This window comes from Arachis ipaensis, chromosome B7, assembly GCF_059453495.1.
Source record: "Arachis ipaensis isolate K30076 ecotype BB chromosome B7, ASM5945349v1, whole genome shotgun sequence".
In the NCBI taxonomy this organism is placed as follows: domain Eukaryota; kingdom Viridiplantae; phylum Streptophyta; class Magnoliopsida; order Fabales; family Fabaceae; genus Arachis; species Arachis ipaensis.
This window is the reverse complement of record NC_142442.1, coordinates 33,055,172-33,075,100: the sequence shown is the minus strand read 5'-3', so window position 1 is coordinate 33,075,100 and position 19,929 is coordinate 33,055,172. Positions and strand designations below refer to the sequence as shown.

The 19,929-nt window shown below is 34.6% G+C and overlaps 2 protein-coding genes across 6 annotated transcripts; both read right to left on the bottom strand.

The window, feature by feature from the left end:
* Positions 1–358: 358 nt before the first annotated feature.
* LOC107608895 (large ribosomal subunit protein uL16) lies at positions 359–2,614 on the bottom strand. The gene is made up of 4 exons (XM_016310664.3): positions 2,468–2,614; positions 1,080–1,581; positions 874–955; positions 359–619 (listed from the first exon to the last, which is right to left on the bottom strand). The coding sequence occupies exons 1-4, from the start codon at positions 2,475–2,477 to the stop codon at positions 545–547; spliced, it is 669 nt and encodes a 222-aa protein (XP_016166150.1). The 5' UTR covers positions 2,478–2,614; the 3' UTR covers positions 359–544.
* Positions 2,615–12,105: 9,491 nt separating this feature from the next.
* ELO1 (Paxneb protein-like protein) lies at positions 12,106–17,553 on the bottom strand. 5 transcript variants are annotated; one of them, XM_016311389.3, is made up of 10 exons: positions 17,063–17,530; positions 16,541–16,672; positions 15,908–16,109; positions 15,540–15,760; positions 15,378–15,453; positions 14,365–14,521; positions 14,005–14,083; positions 13,064–13,223; positions 12,892–12,983; positions 12,106–12,440 (listed from the first exon to the last, which is right to left on the bottom strand). In XM_016311389.3, exons 3-10 carry the CDS (start codon positions 16,038–16,040, stop codon positions 12,273–12,275), a joined length of 1,086 nt encoding a protein of 361 aa, XP_016166875.1. In that variant the 5' UTR covers positions 16,041–16,109; positions 16,541–16,672; positions 17,063–17,530; the 3' UTR covers positions 12,106–12,272. The 5 variants fall into 5 exon arrangements, with proteins under 5 accessions (XP_016166875.1, XP_020963247.1, XP_088350208.1 ...); XM_021107588.2 differs by having other exon boundaries at positions 16,604–16,672; positions 17,063–17,451; XM_088494082.1 differs by having other exon boundaries at positions 16,020–16,109; positions 17,063–17,420.
* Between the last annotated feature and the right edge of the window lie 2,376 nt (positions 17,554–19,929).

The window sequence follows — 19,929 nt, the reverse complement described above, 5'->3', positions numbered from 1 at the left end:
CAAGAAAAAATTTGAAAAGGACTATTTCCTTTCAATTAGACGACCCAATTGCTTAAATTAATATTAAATATGCAGACCGAAAAGCACCCCGCATTTTCTATCGACACCACCATAACATCAAGAAAGAAAATAACAAGTTGCCTAAAAATTAAAGAATGGTTGGAACTTCTTAATTCTAATTACTGCTCCAACCTTTCTTCCCTAAAATTCATGTATCATTTGTTATGGAGATAGGAATATACATATGATGGAAACACCATCTTAATGATTCGAAATAAACGATCAAATAAACCGGAAGGGCAGAGGGGGAAGGTAATGGTAAAGCAATAAAAATGCATAAACAAATGTAAACAAAAAATAAACATAAGTGGATCATCAAAATTACCAAAATAGGACTTAATAACAATTCCACTCGAGGTATTTGATGTAAAACAGCAATAAACCAACTTAGTTTTAAGACAATTGAAAGGGAAAGCAACACACGACTATTTCAAAACTATTATTGTCCAAAGTCTCCTATTTCCCAGATAAATAGACTATATAACTAAGCAGTAGCACTGGTTTGCAAAAATGCTCTTCCAGGTTGACGGTTAGCCAATGGTCCATGGCACCCAAGAAGCTGCAAAAAAACCCATAAACAGGAACTTGTAAGTTAAAAGCCTACTTATCCACTAAAATAACTAAATAAAATAATCAAGGGAAAACAGGAAGCAAAATTTTTTCACAGAACATGCTGCTACTATATCCATGTATTTAGGAGATTTTTTATTAACATAAAACCAAGTTAACAACTAACTAAATGTTCCTAGTAAAAAAAACGTGTATATGCTAGCCATTAGCAACACTATGTAACACTAACATGCCATTGATTACCTTTGCATTCACACCATCAGGCATAATCCTATTTTCCTGCTTAAACTTCAGATAGTCAGCTCGGCTGAACTTGGTGAATCCCCTGAGAAACATCAAAACCAAGATAGAGAGTTTATCAAAGAAAAATCACTATGATTATAAAAGTTAACGTCAACAGAATTAAATGATTGGGGGAATCCATAGTTTCCAATGTAACAAATACATACCACTTCCTGCTAATAATAATCTTCTGGCGACCAGGGAACTTGAACTTAGCACGGCGGAGAGCCTCCTGTGCGTGATGACTGTTACTGTCCTTGCAACGAACAGAAAGAAGGACCTGACCAATGGCCACCCTAGCACATGTGCCCTGGGGCTTTCCAAATGCACCTCTCATTCCAGTTTGAAGCCTATCGGCTCCAGCACACGAAAGCATCTTGTTGATCCTAAGAACATGGAATGGATGAACCCTCACTCTCAAATGGAAAGCATCCTTTCCAGCAAACTTAGCCATATACTTGTTGCAGGCAATCCTAGCAGCTTCCAGTGCCTCACTTGAGACATTTTCCTTCTCCCAACTAACAAGGTGGACACAGAAGGGGAACTCATCCACACCCTTCTTCTTCATACCTACATCATAAATTCTGATCTTGGGATCAGGAACACCACGGCAAAACCGTGACTTGGGGTATGGCTTGTTTTTAATTTGTCGATAACACCTCGCAGGTCCTACATCATAAAACATTAACCATTAGAATCAGATTAATGATGGACACGACCACAACACAAGTCATTAACCAAAAAATAACTTTCAAGAGACAAAAACAAACTAAGTAAAATAAATTCAGATACAAGTCAAAGAACAATAAACAATTATAAAAGGAAACTAATATTAATACTAGAAATAAAGGCTTGTCCAGCAATCAGTGTATTCGACAAAAAATATCTGAATTATTTTAAATTCCTCTATGCGCCATGTACTGTTTTCATGATAACATGGGAATGGGAATATTTATTCATTGAATTGAATTAGCAATCTTACAATAAAGATAAAAATTTCATGGAATGACTACCTACCATGACCTAATAAGGGCATACCTTCAGCCAATGGTTTTTGAAAGCATCAGAAAAGCAATTGAGATATTAAGGAAATGATAAAATCAAATAAAATACACTGGTATGCATCACATCACTACATGTTATACGGTCAATCCAATCCAACAAGTATTCAACATAAATCATTTATCATTCACCTACTTCAAACAAAAATCAAAACAAAACCAATCTCGCTAGAAGTACAAGTCAACTTACACAAAACTCCGAGTCAATTAACAAATCTATGAACCATTATATAATTCCCATTAGCACTTACCAGTAAGCACAAATTCTCACTCAACATATTCCATTTCCCACAAGCGATCTAAAAGAGTTCCAATTTCTTTCATAAACAAACATAAAACCATCTAAAAAAGTTGCAAAATTGTACAGAACGCATAACCCTAAATAAACATATCCAGATCGAAAACAACAACAATAAAAAAATCAAGAATTTAGAAATAGCAGAGATTCTATTGAAATGAGGAACGAAGAATTTGGCAGAGTTATTGATGCTTACTCCTCCCCATGGCTATGTCTCTCTCTCTCTTCACTGCACGCGTTGGGTTGAAGCTATGCAGAAAGGAGGAAACCCTAATTTGAGGGGGGTTTTAAAGTAGGGGGAGGCACTCGGCTTACAAGAAATCACACTCGAGAATGGGTTTATGTTTTGGGCCCAAGACTTAAAACCCTTATTTTTTGAAGAAGGTTGAAACAATTCACCACCCCCTGACCAAAAACAAAAAACGTCACCACGCAGAGTTGACTATAAATGTTGAATTTTGAAATTTCATTAAATTTAATCCCAAAAAAATAAAAATAAAAAATAAAAAACCTATTTTAATCTTTTTTTATTATTTTTTCTTCGTCTATTTTAACTTGGTTTGGTTGTTTCTCCCCTTCTTCGTGTTACCTCCTCCCATGACAAATATTGTGAAGGGGAACACCAACTTTTTTTTTCCTTTCCTTTTTTCTTTTTCTTTCCCTTTCTTCCTTGTCAGCTGCCAGCCAGCCTCAACCCCCACTCTACCAAGATTCGCGACTTTCCTCGCACGAGTCACTACACAAACTGCAGTTTGTCGAAACGCCACCTATTACGGCGTCTGTCACATTATCTCTCATGATGTCATAATCCATCCATCCTACCAGATCTCATTCTCTCATCTCACCGTGCAATTATTCCGTCATCTTTGATCATCATTGTCGTCGGCCATTAGCTCGTCATCATTCAAACCAATGACAGCAGCTGAGTAGCCATTCTAAGTTTTGAAATAAAATAAAATTTGATTAAAAAACAGAAATTTTTAATTAATTTGCGGAAACTTTTTTTAATATATGGATTTTTTAATTTAAAAAATTATATTTTTGAAATTTTATTTAGAATATGGAAATTAATGAAAAAAATTGTTGGATGTGATTTCTTATTAAAAATGAAAAAAGAGAATTATTGGTGCAATTTTTAGTTTCTAAAAAAATATTAAATAACAAAAATTGTAAGATGTGAATAAAGAGAAAAAAAATAGATGAATGATGGTGATACGAATTTATATAAAAAATAGAGAATTAGATAGAAAATCAGAGAGAATAAAAGAGAAATACTTAAAATTAAATTTTTTTATTGAAATAAATAAAGAAAAAAGATTATTTCCTTAAATACGCATATATAAAACTGATTTTCAAAATGCGCAACTCCATCTCGTGCTAATCACCCACGAAATGGGTTTAGCTACCAATTCCTAGTTGCCGCCCACGAAATGGAGCCATGGCCTGACAAAACAGGCGTTGACCATCACCTCAAGCATGGCAGACGGGAGATGGACCATATCAACAGTGGCAACAGCGAAATGGCCATGTCACCGGCAGCACCCACAAATTGGAGCATGGCGTTTCTGGCACATGTGAAATGGCCCACCTCTTTTGCGGCGCCCACGAAATACGCAAACCAATGGCGGCAGCAACGAAATGATACAAGTTTCAGGTGAAGGCTGCAAGATTCAGGTGCTCCAATTCTCGTAGAAGTATGCATTGGGTGCATAGGGTGGCATAGTTGGGCTAATGGCTTGGTGTGTATATAAAAGAGAGACGGGGAGGGACCAAGTGCTGCATGCATTGAAAATTCGTGGGTGAGAGGGAAAAGAATTATAAACCGTGGAAAAGAGATAAAAAAAAAAGTGTGTTTTGGTTAATAATTTTGTGTTATGGTGTGATTAGAAAAGTGTAACATAGGCGATGGTGGTAGTATTAATGTGGAAGAAAAACTTAATCGGTTATATGAAGTTCATATTGCCGCGCATTTGATTCACAAGGTTAGTTTTAGTGACCATGAGTTGTTAATTTTGTTATTAGTTTTTATCATTATTTAATATGTGCTAGTATAATTTTAAGGGTGGTCTTCCTGTTTTGATGTTGCAGCCCGCATGTGTTCTGACGCCGCATGGCACACTTGTTGATGTTTTCATGTCGGAGCCGGCGGATCCAAGCATGGATGTCAGGCGGCAGAGGCTTGAACCATATTTATGACGAGCAGGATTTTATTATGCTTCATTAATAAAGCGTTTCGAGTATGATAATCCACTGATAAGTGCATTTGTTGAACGATGGCGACCCCAGACGTATATATTTCACCTGGTGAGTGTACCATAACACTGGAGGACGTGGCAATGCAGTTAGGGTTACCCATTGATGGCAAGCCTATTAATGGTACTCTAAGGTTATAGAGCAAGTTTCACAAGAGAGATATATGACAATGGTGCCAAGAGCTACTTGGTGATGTTCCAGTCGGACATGTAGGGACAACGAAGTACAACATAAAGTTGAAGTGGCACAAAACTCGTCTTCAACAGATGCCACTTAACTTACCAGATGATGTCCTAATTCAGTATGCCCGGTGTTACATTCTGTATTTGTTGGGCGACATGCTACTGCCGGACAAGGCCAACAACACGGTCCACGTTCGTTACCTACCTCTGTTGGCCGATTTTGATGCCATCAGCACTTATAGTAGGGGTAGCGCATGTCTTTGTTGGTTATATCGAGCCATGTGCTTGGCAAAAGATTACACCGTTGAAGGTATGGCTGGCTGTCATACGTTATTGATGTCGTGAATTTATTACAGGCTATCGTTCTAGGCACCGGATGTGGCGACATCGCATAGTTTTCCATTAGCTACAAGGTGTGATATCATCTGGCATATTTTGTTGAGTTTTGTTACGTCATAAATTTTGATTTGTTGTTAAGTATACAACTTATTTGCACGTACTGGTTTTCCATCAGGTGGGCGGGAAAGAAGGGACACAATGACTACGCTGAGCAACGGCTACTTAGGCACCGCCTGAGGTTGGATAATCTGCAAGTGGATGAGGTACGGTTTAGCCTTTGTTGATATTTATCTATAGTGTTCGTCTTAATATGTGTTTACGTTATATTCCTCTACTTGCAGTTTAATTGGTTGTCGTACATGGATCCTCGTATTCTGTCCAGATTGCCTGCTGAATTTCTTGGCCATCCTCATGGAGCCTTCTACACCTCGGTTGTATCCTTAGTTTAACTTGGTTTGAGGTATGGGCTAGCCGTCATACTGAGGCATATCGTCTGCAAGTTGATCATGCTGACACCTTGCGTCCCAGCCAAGATTACTATAGGTGGTACTGTGACAGGATTCGGAGGTTTCTATCCACCCCTGACGCATTGCATGATCCACGAACCGACGACATTCCTGCTGGTGTACCGGCAGAGTATGAAAGAGCACTCGTGGTAAGGTTACCTGATGTTCCACAAGACCGTAGGCACCGACAAACGCGCCGAGAAAGACATCACGGTGCTGCTGGGGTGGGGTTCAAAAAGGCAGAGTTTCCCACACAAGACCGGCCACAAAATGAGCCAGAGGTTGGAGCACATGGTCAACAAGTACAACCTCAACTTCATGGAGATTTCTACTACCCTCAACCTTTCATGACAAGAGACCAACCTCAGCCACCTTCCATGCATCAAGTCATACCGTACCATAGTAGCTATGAGGTTGGTGGTTCATCCCAAAGCGGTGGTACATAGGAGCTGATTGATTCCATGGATAGAGTTGGTTGGACAAACTTCTCTTCCTTGTTTGACAGTTTGTACCATTTCATCCCTCAGCAGCCGTCACCCCCCCCCCCCACCTACAGATCTTGGAATTGCCCTTCCACGTTCAGATACCGACTCGCAGCCCGTAATTAAGGGAAGGAGATCCACATCCATCGCCGACATCGCAGTGTCATCTCTCCGACCGTACGATGTCTCCTTCAAGCAGGGCTGACGTCTTTCCTTCGCAGGGGCTGATCCTGCCGTGGAGGAGGCCGATACAGGTCGTCCTCACCGTGACATTCAAGCTCTTTCATGTGAGACAGGTGGGAGATTGAGTCATGACGACCATTAGTGGAGTCTATACAGTATTTAGTTTCATGTACTTTGTATTTCCTTGTGTTGTTTCATATAGCTTAAGTTAGGTACGTTTGGGTTATGTCTGATTTATTTATTTGTTGTTGTTTGTTGTTTCCAAATTTCTATAAAAAGAATTGAAAATTAAATTGTTTGAAAAAGAAGATAGAGAAATAGAAGAAGGATTTTCGAAAATTATAAGAGAGAGGAATTAGTTAGGAAGTTTTGAAAAAAAAGAGAGAGAAAACAAGTAACTAATTAAGAAAAGATTTGAAAATAAGATAAGATAGAAGATTAGAAAAGATTTGAATTTAAAAATATTTGAAAAAGTCAACAAGATAAGATAAGAATTAAAAAGATTTGAAAAAGGAAAAATTAAAAGAAATTAAGATAGAAAAGATAAGATAAGTTAGGTAAGAAAGCTAAGATAAGGAAGTTAAGAGAAATAAGTTTTTAAATTAAAAAGATTTGAAATTTAAATTTTAAATTTGAAAATTAAATTTTGAATTTTAAATTTTGAATTATTAAATTTTTTAATTTGAAAATTTTTAAATTTTTAAATTTTTGAAAATTTTAAATTTTGGAACAAGATATGATAAAAATTTGAAAAAGATTTGAATTTTGAAAAGGTTTAGTTTTTAAAATTTGAAATAAGATAAGATGAGATTTTTGAATGTTGAAGAAAGATAAAAAGATAAGATAAGATTTTGAAAAAATATGATTTTTAAAAAGATTTGAATTTGAAATTTGAAACCAAGATAAGATAAGATAAAAATTTTGAAATTAAAATCTGAAATTTTGCTTGTAATTTTTGAAAAATCAATTAAAGATAAGAAAAGATATTTTTTTATTTTCGAATTTAATGAAGAAAGAAAAACAACAAAAAGACATCAAACTTAAAATTTTTAGATCTAAGAAGACTAATTTTCGAAAATTGAGAAGAAAAACACAAAGAGACACAAAACTTAAAAATTTTAAGATCAAAACAAAAAGAAAAACAAGAACACTTTGAAGATAAAGAAGAACACCAAAAACAAAACTCAAAGAATTCAAAGAAACAAGAACATGCAAAAGACACCAAATTTAAAAATTTTGAAAACCAAAGACAAAATTTTCGAAAATTAAAAAAAAAAAGACATAAGAAGACACCAAACTTTAAGATTGACACAAGACTCAAACAAAAGACACTAATTTTGAAAAATTTTTAAAAAAGAGACTCAAAGAATTCGAAAATTTCAACAAGAACACAAACAAAAGACTCAAAACAAGAACAAAGATTAAACAAAGAAAAGAAAAAATTTTTTGAAAAAGTTTTTTATTTTTTTGAAAAAGAAAAATAAAATAAAAGACTCTAACAAAATTAAAGACAATACCTAATCTAAGGAACAAGATAATCCGTCAGTTGTCCAAACTCGAACAATCCCCGGCAACGGTGCCAAAAACTTGGTGCACGAATCCCCACATTTCGTACAACTATAACAGCAAGTGCACTGGGTCGTCCAAGTAATACCTGAGCGAGTCAGGGTCGATCCCACGAGGATTGTGATTTGAAGCAAGCTATGGTTATCTTGCAGATCTTAGTCAGGCGGATAAAAGAGTTGTTGGATTTGTGAGATCTAAACTAGGTTGACTTGTTTACAATTATAAGAAGATGGTTAAGGCTTGGAGATACTTTGTCCTTCTGGATTAACTCTTGTCTTACTGTCTTCTTCAATTGGGAATGATTTCTTCTATGGCAGGCTGTATGTGATCAACGCCTTTCTTGAGAGGTCGTCAATGCTCCTCTAGATCTGAACCCCAGGATTAGTGCGGATCCATTCTGATTGAGGGTGAAACTCCTGCAGTCCATTCTCCTTAATGATCCTACTCAAAATGCCACAGACAAGGTTGGATCTTCCGAATCAAAGAATGCTGCGTCTTTGGGTTCTAACCTCTACCACAGAGACCCTAATCTCCCCATACTTCGGCTGAACTGTTGTTTCGAGAAGTCCCCAACGAAGTCATGGATTAGCCGTCTAAGAGATGTATAATCAAGCTGGTGGTTTATCATTGTCCAATGAAAGACTCACTCTGAACCCATGTAGAATGTGATAACCTTATGCTAGTTCAACGCATTCATATTGATGAAGAACGAAAATACATCTTAGAATAGGATCAAATACGGATTGAAGAGAAACAATAATACTTTTATTAATCCATAAAACTCAGCAGGGCTCCTCCGCTCAACCTAGGAGGTTTAGAGACTCATACTGATAGAAAACACAATGGTATACGAAAATATGGCAAAAATTCCTCTGTGATTATGTAAAATATCCCTTAAATACTAAACTAATGACTAAGGATTACATAAAAAGGGTAAAACAATCTTTTTAGTGCTAAAATTCACTTTTGGGGCCCACTTGGTGAGTGTTTGGGCTGAGCTTTGATGAGACCCACGTACTATGAGGCCTCTAGGGCGTTGAACGCTGGTTAGGGGGTCCTCTTTGGGCGTTTAGACGCCTGGACTAGGACAGGAGGCTGGCGTTGGACGCCAGTTTTGGGCCTTCTATTCTAAAGTAAAGAATGGACTATTATACATTGCTGGAAAGCTCTGGAAGTCAGCTTTCCATAGCCGTTGAGAACGTTCTATTTGGACTTCTGTATCTCCAGAAAAGCTCTTTCGAGTGCAAGGAGGTCAGATCCGGACAGCATCTGCAGTGCTTTCTTTGTCTCTGAATCAGACTTTTGCTCTACCTCCTCAATTTCAGCCAGAAAATACCTGAAATTGTATAAAAACACACAAACTCAAAGTATAATCCAAAAATGTGAATTTTACACTAAAACCTATGAAAACTTAATAAAAATTAAACAAAAATGCTAAAAACTATATGAAAACAATGCCAAAAAGCGTATAAAATATTCGCTTATTAAGGACCTTGGAGAGAAAAGTATCGATTGGTTAACCAAATTTTTTAATGAGATTTTAAGGTCAAAGAAGATTCCAAATGAGTAGAGAAAGAACAACTTGGTACCTATCTACAACTATACAAAGTTGCGAAAACTATAGAGGGATCAAACTTATGAGCCATACCATGAAGTTTTGGAAAATGGTGACAAAACGGAGGCCGGGACAAGAGACACAAGTAACAGAGAACCAATTTGGTTTTATGCCAAGCAGATCCACCACTGAAGCGACATACCTGCTAGGAAGAATGATGGAGAGGTATCGTAGTAATAAAAGGGATCTACATATGGTGTTTATTGATTTAGAAAAAGTGTATGATAGGATGCCAAGGGAGGTCTTATGGAAGGTTTTGGAATGGAAAAGAGTAAGGATCGCATATATTCATGCAATTAAAGACATGTATGATGAGGCTACAATTAATGTGAAGATTCAAGGTGGTGTGACATAAATTTCCTATTGGTATAGGATTACACTAGGGATCATCCTTAAGTCCATACCTTTTCACATTAGTCTTAGAAGTACTCACATAGCATATCCAAGAACCTATGTCATGGTGAATGCTTTTTTCCGATGATATCGTCCTTATGGGAAAGTCAAGTAAAGATTTAAATAAGAAGTTGGATTTATGGAGAGAAACTCTAGATGTATATGATCTGCGCATAAGTCGTAGCCAGACGGAATATATGAAATGTAAGTTCGGTCGCCGAAGGGGAAATCCTAATATAGAGGTGAAGATTAGAGAAAACATCCTATGAAAGATTAAAAGTTTTAAGTATCTTGGGTGCATCGTACATTATAATAGAGAAATTGAACAGGATATAAATTATAGGATCCAAGCAAGTTGGTCAAAATGACGGAGTGCGTCTGATTTTATATGTGACAAAAAAGTACCTTTAAAACTTAAAGGTAAATTCTATCGCACTACTATCAGACTGGCTATGCTTTATGATACAGAGTGTTGGGAGACCAAAGGGGAGCACGAACATAAGTTAAGTGTGACAAAGATAAAAGATCTTGAGATGGATTAGGGGTGCACATGGGGCCGGGTGAAGCCGGGTTCGTCGTGACCCGAACCCGACCCTAAATAATGACCGGGTCTATTTATGAGACCCTTACCCGATCCTAGACCCGATGAAATCGTGTTACTTTCGGGCCACACTTAAGCCGGGTCTAAACCGGGTGAAGCCCGGGTCTTGATCAACTTTATCACGACATCACCGAAAATTAGATTCTACATCTTTTGAACCTCTAAATTTTGGAAAATAATTATTCCATAACATTGCAACATTCACATAATAATAATTTAGAATCTAATAATAATAATTTAAAGTTTCATAATAATAATGATATCAATTACACATTAAACATTCAAAGTTCAAAAGACAGTTAAAACAAAGTTAACAACCAACACAAGATTAACATAATAATAATAATTTATAGTGTCATACCAACCAATAACAACAAAACATTAAGTAACAAACAACTATACGGGTCCAACGGGCCGGGTGACCCGAGGCTTGACCCGAACCCGATTTAATAAATAACCGGGATCATTTATTGAAACTTCGGGTCTGACCGGGCCATAAGGAAGCCGGGCCAAATTAGCCCCGAAGTCATCGGGCCCGGTCCGGGTCTTCGGGCCATACCGGGTCTTGTGCACCCCTAAGATGGATGAGTGGTCATACGCGATTGGATAGAATAAGGAACGAAGATATAAGAGAGAGAGTTGGAGTAGCACTTATTATGGAAAAGATGGTAGAATTGCGTCTCAGGTGGTTTGGACATGTGAGAAGAAGACCCACAGAGCACCCAGTCAAAAGGGTGGATAAGATGGAAGATGGACAATAGGTGAAAGAGAAAGATCTAGGAAAACCATCTATTAGGTGGTCAAACGAAATCTACATGTAAACTGTCTCTCTGTAGACATGATACATAATAGAGCTCAATAACATCGTTTGATCCATATAGCCAATCCCGTCTAGTAGAACAAGACTTTGTTGTTATTGACAATAACACAACTTTTTTTTTTTGTGCATTGAATATTTTTTGTCCTGCTATTTTTTTCTGACACTAAGTGTTCCAATCTAATTTATACAAAAAGTTGAATTAGAACGTAATGGTAAGAGTTCTTTCAATGGTGTAGGTTTTTTTTTTTCCAAAATATACCTAATGCTACGAAAAAAAAAAAGAAACTTAATGTTATAGACGAACAAAAGGAAACCACGAATAGTAAAGAAATAATAAACAATAACAAGAAGGAACAAAAAGGGACGAAGGAAGACACGAAGATAAACAATGGACGACACAGAGAATGACGCAGGCTTTTTTTTAATTAGGATAAAGAAAAACAAATATAAATTAATAAGGATTAATCTAATACCTGAAATCTGATATCAAATGATACAAAACATAACCCAGAATAAGGTAAAAAATTAAAAAAAAAAGACTCATCTACCTCAATTTAATTTCTTTGAAGGAATCACTCTACCTCTCCTATTTTAAGAGAAAAAAAGGTGACTACCATGTTTTAGAAAATTTTTATACCTCTTAAGTAAAACCATAACTCATAAGTTCACTAAAATAAAAATAGATCAAATCATAACTCGGCCTAAAACAAACAAAACAAACTAAAATAAAATAAACAAAATAAATACTAAAAAAATGATGCCTATTTATTTCATCTTGACTAACGAGAGTCTTTAATACATCTTGTAAAGAGTAAGACATTTGACTTTCCATAATCGTTATTCATTGTCTTACTCAATTCTTGATGCATCTTTTAAACAAATAATTTAGCCATGTTTGCAAAACCTTCTTTTATTCTCTTAGTTGTTGCTCTTTTAATTGAACCAATTGACATATAACAATTCTCATTTTGTCCCACAAAACTCGTATCATATTAGAACCTAATTGTAAATTTAGTAAAAGTATAGAAACTAACAGAATAATTAAACCAAAATGAAATAATCTAAAAATCTAGAGGCCCAACTTTAGTTGATCTAGAACATACACCAGAATTGCCATAAGAACTTCCTCCTGAACCGTCAACTGGGGCTTGATTTAAACATTCGAAAACCAAAAACCTCCGTTTTTGCAATTTTATTGAGAATGTTGTAGCATCAAGAATCACAGGAACCTGCCAAGTGGCAAAGCACAAGATCAACAGATACATACAAAAAACGGATAGCTTCAAGAAATGCATTTTTTTCTCCAATAGAATTTCCAATTTCCAATTGGCTTATGCATACAAATTGTAGAGTCAAAAGCTTTCAAATTACAATACCAAAATGATAAAATTAATTAATAAATAACGGTGATGCCAAAAGCAATTTGCCAAAGCACAGGTACGATTAAGGTCCTACAATGATGAATTTTTCAAACTACAAAAGGAACCCACAATTGCACATTAAAGCATAAATAGGTGGAAAACAATATGCATACCGGAAGGGATATATAATGTGGTAAATGGGTGTAAACTGTTTTATGCCCATTGACTACTACTAAAGATGTGCATAAAATAGAGTTGACAAATAAAAAAGTATAACACTAGTATAATACTTTCTACAGAATAATATATACACACACACCTGTGTATTTAACCGTGCAACTTTATGTACATTTAACAGCCCAACCATGTCCTGGTATCCAGTGAGGAGTTTTGCTAGTTCCTTGTCCTCATCTGAAACAAATGTAATCAAGTGAAGAAATTTGAGGTGATTCATAAATAAACAGATGAAATATATAAGTTCAGTTATGAACCTGGAATTGCCCTGACAGAAAGCAAAGTGTCTGCCATATGTTGCAATCTTTTTGAACATGATGGCGATAGAAGTGACGGAGGAAACGTTACAACAACAACGACATTTGAAGACCGGGCCATCCCTTTTAAAGATCGAATAAAGGAAAGCATATGCCACTCCTGCAGTAACAATATTATTTACCAATACATCTTGGATTATAAGAATATCATTTACAGAATGCAGAACACTTATCCAATGCTGAGATCTAAGAAGTATTATTATATGACAAGAAATCAACCGTTTTTGAGGATCAAACTGATATCAACTTCAAAATTTTATGACTAAAAAGGGATTTTTCTTTAAAAAAAACTAATATTAAAAAATAGGTTAATGGTCAAATTCATTCCTGAAATATTGACCATTATCCAAAATCATCCCTGAAAGATTTTATCATCAAATTATTCCTTCAAAGATTAAAAATAAATCACATTTGTCCTTTCATAACTCCTTTGACACTTGCCATAAACAATTAATGATGTAAAACGTTAACTGACAACATACATGACACCTGACATGTCCTATTGGATGCTAACCAAACATATTTATAAATATATATTAATTTAGTCATTTTCTCCAATTTCGGTTATTGGTATTAGGGTTCACCTGATTGGAAAAAGAAACTAAATTAATAGATTTTTATAAACATATTTGGTCAGCATCTAATAAGACATGCCAGGTGACATGTATGCTGTCAATTAATGTTCTATATCATTAATCGTTAACGGAAAGTGTCAAAAAAGTGACAGAAGGACAAATATTAATTATTTTTAATTTGGAGAACAGCAAATTTTTCAGGGGCGAATTTGACCATTAATCCATTAAAAAATACTGTTCAAAGACAGTAGAGAAACTTAGTAGTTCAAAAGAACAAGTGATTAAGGAGAAAAACATAATTCTCACCATGTCTGAATACTTGCACTGTGGAGAACAGAATGACTGGATTGCAATACGACCAGCGGAGGAAATGCTTCCTTCATTTCTATTAATGCCATCCATCAAATTAGTAAATTAAAAAGAATGACAGCTCTATATTTCAAGTGAACTTTATAGTCTTCAACACAAACTAAATTTATGCCAAGAAAAACAAAATGATGAATAGGAAACTCTCTATAGACAAAGTCCATCTCTAATCAGTTCTGTGTCTAGACTTGACTGTGTGACCATATTATCAGGCATCCAACTCCATTAAATTCTTTAATTATTACAAGAGGCCTAGGAATATTTATATCTAAGAAATATATTTCTGGAATTGAGCAACACCTTGAGAATTGAGCAAGAAATTCAGCACAACGATCTTTAAGAGCATCAAGGTTTGGGGAATTTTGGATGCTAACACAATCTACATTATTGCTAGTGAAAAAATGTCTTTCCAAGGGCTTTCGCAAGTCAAGATCATTGCAATAATCATGATGACCACCTGCAGAATGAAAGTATTATACAAAATATTTACACATCCTGATTTGACATATTGAGATGCGTTCACTTTCCGCAGATCATTATAAAAATCAGAGTTCCATAATAAATAACTTCATCTTCAGATATAACGAGTTCTTGAGAGCTTCTAAACATATATTATGTCAAGCTCATAAAACAAACTAAAAGGATAGACTAGTGCCACTGTTAGCACCATTGGCTTGTTTATCTTCTTATGGTAAAACTCATAGAACCTAATTAAAATGCCACAGGTATAAGATGTGAAAAGGAGAGAAAGAAAGAATCATGTGTATATTGCTGAAACAGGGATAAACCAGTAGAGTTTTAACTTTCTAAGTCTAGAACGTACCCCAATTCAAACCAAATAATAAGAATTCTCACTCTTCCCTTTTCTCTCCTCCAGCTCATCAAAAACCATGAGAGGATTTCAGCACCCCACTACTCTCATTACTCTGCTCTTCTAATTAATTCCTTTTTAATATAGCTTCCCTAGCAAATATATGTGTCATACTTGGGTTCCATCAGTGATACTTTAACATTATTCGTGACATATTGTTGCACAAACAGTGATTTGTGTGCTTACATATGACTTGAGACTTCAATTATTTATAATAACATTATACATTGACAATATTTACTTCGAATACTCACTTTTGCTATATAGATGAATGCTGTTTAGTCTTGAGTGAAACTTGCAGTCCACAATTTAATTAAAATAATTATCATGCAAATTTAAGTGAACTAAATGATCCATAGTGATAGCATTAATATCACAAATGATATAACAGTGTACAACGAGTTAAAGACCAAACATGGGAAGAACTTATACATAAGCTTACCATTATTAGTATTGATATTTAGCTGAGGCTCACCAAAGTACTTCTTGTACTGCCATGCAATTCTAAGATCCTTCTCCTGCGATATAAGCATACAAAAGATTAGATTACCATCACAAATTTGTAGTTATACACATCACAAAGTGCAACGGCCGAGCAAAGTACATGGCTAGGTTTGTGCGATGTATCATCTTTGGATGACCCTGGACTCGGCAAAGTACCAAGAAATGCTCTAGGATCTTTAGATGGACTAGCATACAAGAGTGGCTGTCTATGCAAAAGTCCTTGAGACATAAAATTTCTCAATAGAAGCATATGATGAGGCGCTTCTGCATCTTCCATAATCATAACAAGGCTACCCAAAGAAAAACCTCCTCCTAAAATTTCTATTCAAAAAAATAAAGAAACAAAAAAAAAAAAGAAACCAAAATAAGCAAATTATATGGAAAAGCAATACAAATTAATCAAACAAAATTATTTAATTCATGCATTGACTAAAAGGCTAATCAAGAGGCATTTAGTGAGATCATTACTGTCCAGATCAGAGATCCCAGATGATATGAAAGTTGTCCCATTGGGGCCATTCTTAAGACCAGGATGCTGCGAAGATTTTAAAAATGATACATTGTGAGAGAAGCTACTAACTCGAGTCCTAGTAGTAGCCATTCTGCATCAATAACAGTCTGAGGAAGCAAAGAGCAGAAGTTGCTGTAAGTCCACCCAACACCCAATAGGCTGCAAAATTCACATGACAATACATTACTCTTTTTGGAAATTACACAAGCATGTACCGCATAATCATAAAAAGTTTAGATGTCAGACAAGCACAAAAGAAACTAACTTAATAAAAAAATCTTAAAAAAGAACAACACAAAAGCATTCAAAATTGGGATATTAGCAAGTATTAAGCTGTTAATAAAAAATAAAAGAATAAACAATTCCATCCTTGCTGTCTTATTCACTTTAATGATTCTACGTCTACACAGGCTTAGAGACATCACTAGCTAGGAGTTTTTCTCAGACCATTTATCAAACACCTTAAATGCAGATACAAGTAAACAAAACAAAAGAAGCATGCCTTGTGAGTGAACCACTACCAAGTAAGTCAAACTGAAAATTGCGAGGATGTAAATACAGAAAGAACATTGCCGAAAATGAATAGTTACGGTTGGAGATGCGAAGTGAGCGTCGTTATTAGAAGAGAGAAGGGAACACGGAAGCTTAGTTACCAAAATCGAACCGATTCGGAGTACTATGTCACTAGATTACTAGTTCAACCGACGAGTCAACGGTTGACCCTATAAAATCATCAAAAAAGTTAAAATTAAAATTTGAAATTCGAGTGTCTTCAATAACACTTTAACATCAATTAAGTATCAATTCCTAAAAATAACTAATAATGAAAATAGATTAAATTACTCAGTAGTACAATAGAATCTTAATTTGATAGAATAGGAGTACAAACATTAAAAACATAACAATCCATCTCAAAATACTATCAAAGAAAAAAAATTAAATCAATCAATGAACCAATTATCTAATCAGTAATAACTAATTACATAAAATCAAACAAATTATCTTTTTTTTTTGGTGACTCAAAATTAAACAAATTATCTAGACCTAGATAAACTAAGTCTAAAAAATTAATAAAGGAAAAACTGAAAAAATAAAACAACTCAGTGACTCACCCACACTGCAGAAGCAGAAGCAAGAAGACGGCGACGGGTTGGGGTTGCAGAGGCAGGCCACCGGCAAGGAGAGAAGGCGCGAGCAGAGCAGATGCACCATCAACTACGGCGACGCCCAGGGAAGCAGAGACAGACGACAAGAAGGCGAGGAAGCAGAGGCGAGCAGACTCAGCAGAGACAGACGGCGCGGGGATGAGGCAGAGGAGCCAACGGTGACGGCAAGCAGGCGAGGGAAATGACCTCCGTTGGCTGCCGTTGTGTTCGGCGGTGACCGGCGAGTGAGGTAGGAGGTGAGAGGGAGACAAGAGTGGAGACTGAGTTGGGATTGGGAGGGGTGGCCGTTTGTGGGTTGTGGCCTGGGATAGTGGGATGGGTTCGAGTTCGCCCAAAAGGCAAAAGTAAGGGTGTTTCAGGTGTGTTTTTTTTTTTTCGGTGAATACCGGTCCTGGTCGCTGATAATTTTTTGTCGAAGGATTTCGAGGCCGCCAACCAAAATAAAATAACATTTTTTTGGTCTTTCATACTTAATTTTGTAGGATTAATTAGTTTTTTTTTAATAAACTTTTTTTTAAAATATATTTATATGACATAGTAATCACTAATAAATTTTTTATTTAATTTTTATAAATAAAAATAATTTAAAAATTATTAATATATTTTAATTTTACACCGTAAATTTAGCTAATTTATTTAAATAATATAATAAAAATATAAAAAAATTAAACGGTCTTGATAATTATTTTAAAAGATAACGAGACTTTTAATAAATTTTTTTTTAATTTTAGTTAGTTTTGAATGGATAAATCAACAGTTTAACATGTCATATAGACTTATCAACAGTTGAAGAGTACTTTTTTTGTTAAAAATCTCATTGTCTTTTGAGATAATAGTCAGAGACCGTTTAGATTTTTTTTTCTCTTTTTTTTCTTGTGTTCCGCAAAATCAAAACGGCTCGCATAAGAGGTTTTTTGTTTTTGTGTCGACTGCATTAGAGATTTTACCAAAGTTGAAAACCCACAAGCAGAATTAAAATACATAGATAATTTATATGTTTTATTAAATTATTATCTAATAATTTTTAACTATTAATTTCACATAAAAATAATTACATATAAATTTTTATTATTACAAAAAAATAAAAATATTTTATTTCTAACATTTTTAAAAATTTTTAATATTATTTTTCATATTTAATTTAATTCAATTTATTCTTAATGTTTAAAATTATTTTAAAATTTTATCTCTACCATTAATTTTTTAACTATCAATAATTATTCAAAATTTTATTATCTATTTTATCCTTTAATTTTATACCATACTTTTATATTTTTCTATCTCTTTCTTTTCGTTACTTTTTTCACTGTCTCTGTCACTTTCTCTCCCTCTTCTCCCTCCCTCTATCACCATCGCCTATATTAGCAACAAATTTTCTTTGTCTTCTATTTTCTTATTCATCTCTACTCCTGCTCTGAAATCATTCGCCTAGTTGCAGATAGAAACACTTCTAGAGGATATTACAAGTTATAATTTCACTAATTCTATTTGGAGAAGTTTAGTACCTCCACAAATTGAGTTATTTACCTAGTTTGTGTTAGTTGGTAGAGTCAATACTAAGGAGAGATTACGTAGGTTAGGCGTTATTGATCAGCATGATAGTGTGTGCGTTTTAGGTAAAAAAAGATGTTGAGGACTTTTACCACTTGTTTCTTCATTGTGAGTTTACTTGACAGGTGTGGTGTGCGTAGTTGTTTGACTATGATAGATTGTGGGCTATTACAGGGACAATTAAGCAACACTTTGAGAACGGAATAGAAGTAGCTGTTAGAAAGGAGGAGCGAAATAGGTGACTATTTATTTATTTATTATTATTATTTTTTTTGCTATCATTTGGCACATATGGATGGAAAAGAATAACAGAATCTATAAGAGTCAAGAAGTAGGAGTGGCGGAAGTTATTAATAGGTCACTTAGGAACTACTAAACTTCCATCACCGTTAGACTCTACTTCAACCTTTGTCTTTATGCAAGCTACTTCAATTCGTATCGAATCAATTTGAGTAATCGAGTTCTTATATAGTTTTCAAATAATCAAAAAAATATTTCTAGAAAAAAAAGCAAAATCCTGATATTATGATCAATGACAATAATATATTATTTTAAAACGGATAGCATTTTAGAGTTAAGCATAGCGATGTGACATCTTTTAATGATAATTTTTATGTTTTTCTTCTCCACGTCATTTATAAAAAATATTATATATATTTTAATATTAGATGAAATATTTTATTTATAGTTTATGAGTATATGATCAAAAAATAGAGTTGTGTAAAATTTATAAAGTAGCCCTTGAGATTAGTTTTGTACACCAAAATCGTTTTTGAAATTCTAATTGTACCAAAAATATCTATGAAATTGGCCAACATGATCCGTTAGTGCTTGATCAATTTTTCGTTCACAGCTTGCTGATGTAACTTAATTATATAAACTATTAGTGATTTATCATAATTTGGCCTGATGTAATAATGTGATGATGATGAATCAGTCAGTGATATATAACATGTTGATGTTAACGTTAAAATATCATCAACATAGATATGATTTTGATCAAATCTATAAAAAAAATATTTTGGACACTGACAATACAAACATCATCTTAAACAATTAAATTAATGAGTAATTAGATTGAAACAAGGTTGATCACGAGAGTATTTCTCAATTTAGTTACCAACTTGTTACTTTAAAAAAGTACTCCTCGATCTGACTTCTTGATCAACCTACCTTTCTCCGATCTACAGCAATTCACGCCTAGTCCACCTGATTTATCAGTAACTTATAAAAAAATCAAGAAATAAAGTTATTTTTATTTG

What these genes read in the sequence shown, in the direction of transcription:
- LOC107608895 (XM_016310664.3), bottom strand. An exon ending in ATTATTATTAGCAGGAAGTG is followed by an intron (nt 956 to 1,079) that starts GTATGTATTTGT and finishes GATGTTTCTCAG; the next exon opens with GGGATTCACCAAGTTCAGCC. An exon ending in CTGATGGTGTGAATGCAAAG is followed by an intron (nt 620 to 873) that starts GTAATCAATGGC and finishes GTTTTTTTGCAG; the next exon opens with CTTCTTGGGTGCCATGGACC.
- ELO1 (XM_016311390.3), bottom strand. Translation starts at nt 16,040, where the DNA reads ATGGCTACTACTAGGACTCGAGTTAGTAGCTTCTCTCACAATGTATCA. An exon ending in TTTCTTGCTCAATTCTCAAG is followed by an intron (nt 14,084 to 14,364) that starts GTGTTGCTCAAT and finishes TGGCATTAATAG; the next exon opens with AAATGAAGGAAGCATTTCCT. An exon ending in TTGCACGGTTAAATACACAG is followed by an intron (nt 12,441 to 12,891) that starts GTGTGTGTGTAT and finishes GCCACTTGGCAG; the next exon opens with GTTCCTGTGATTCTTGATGC.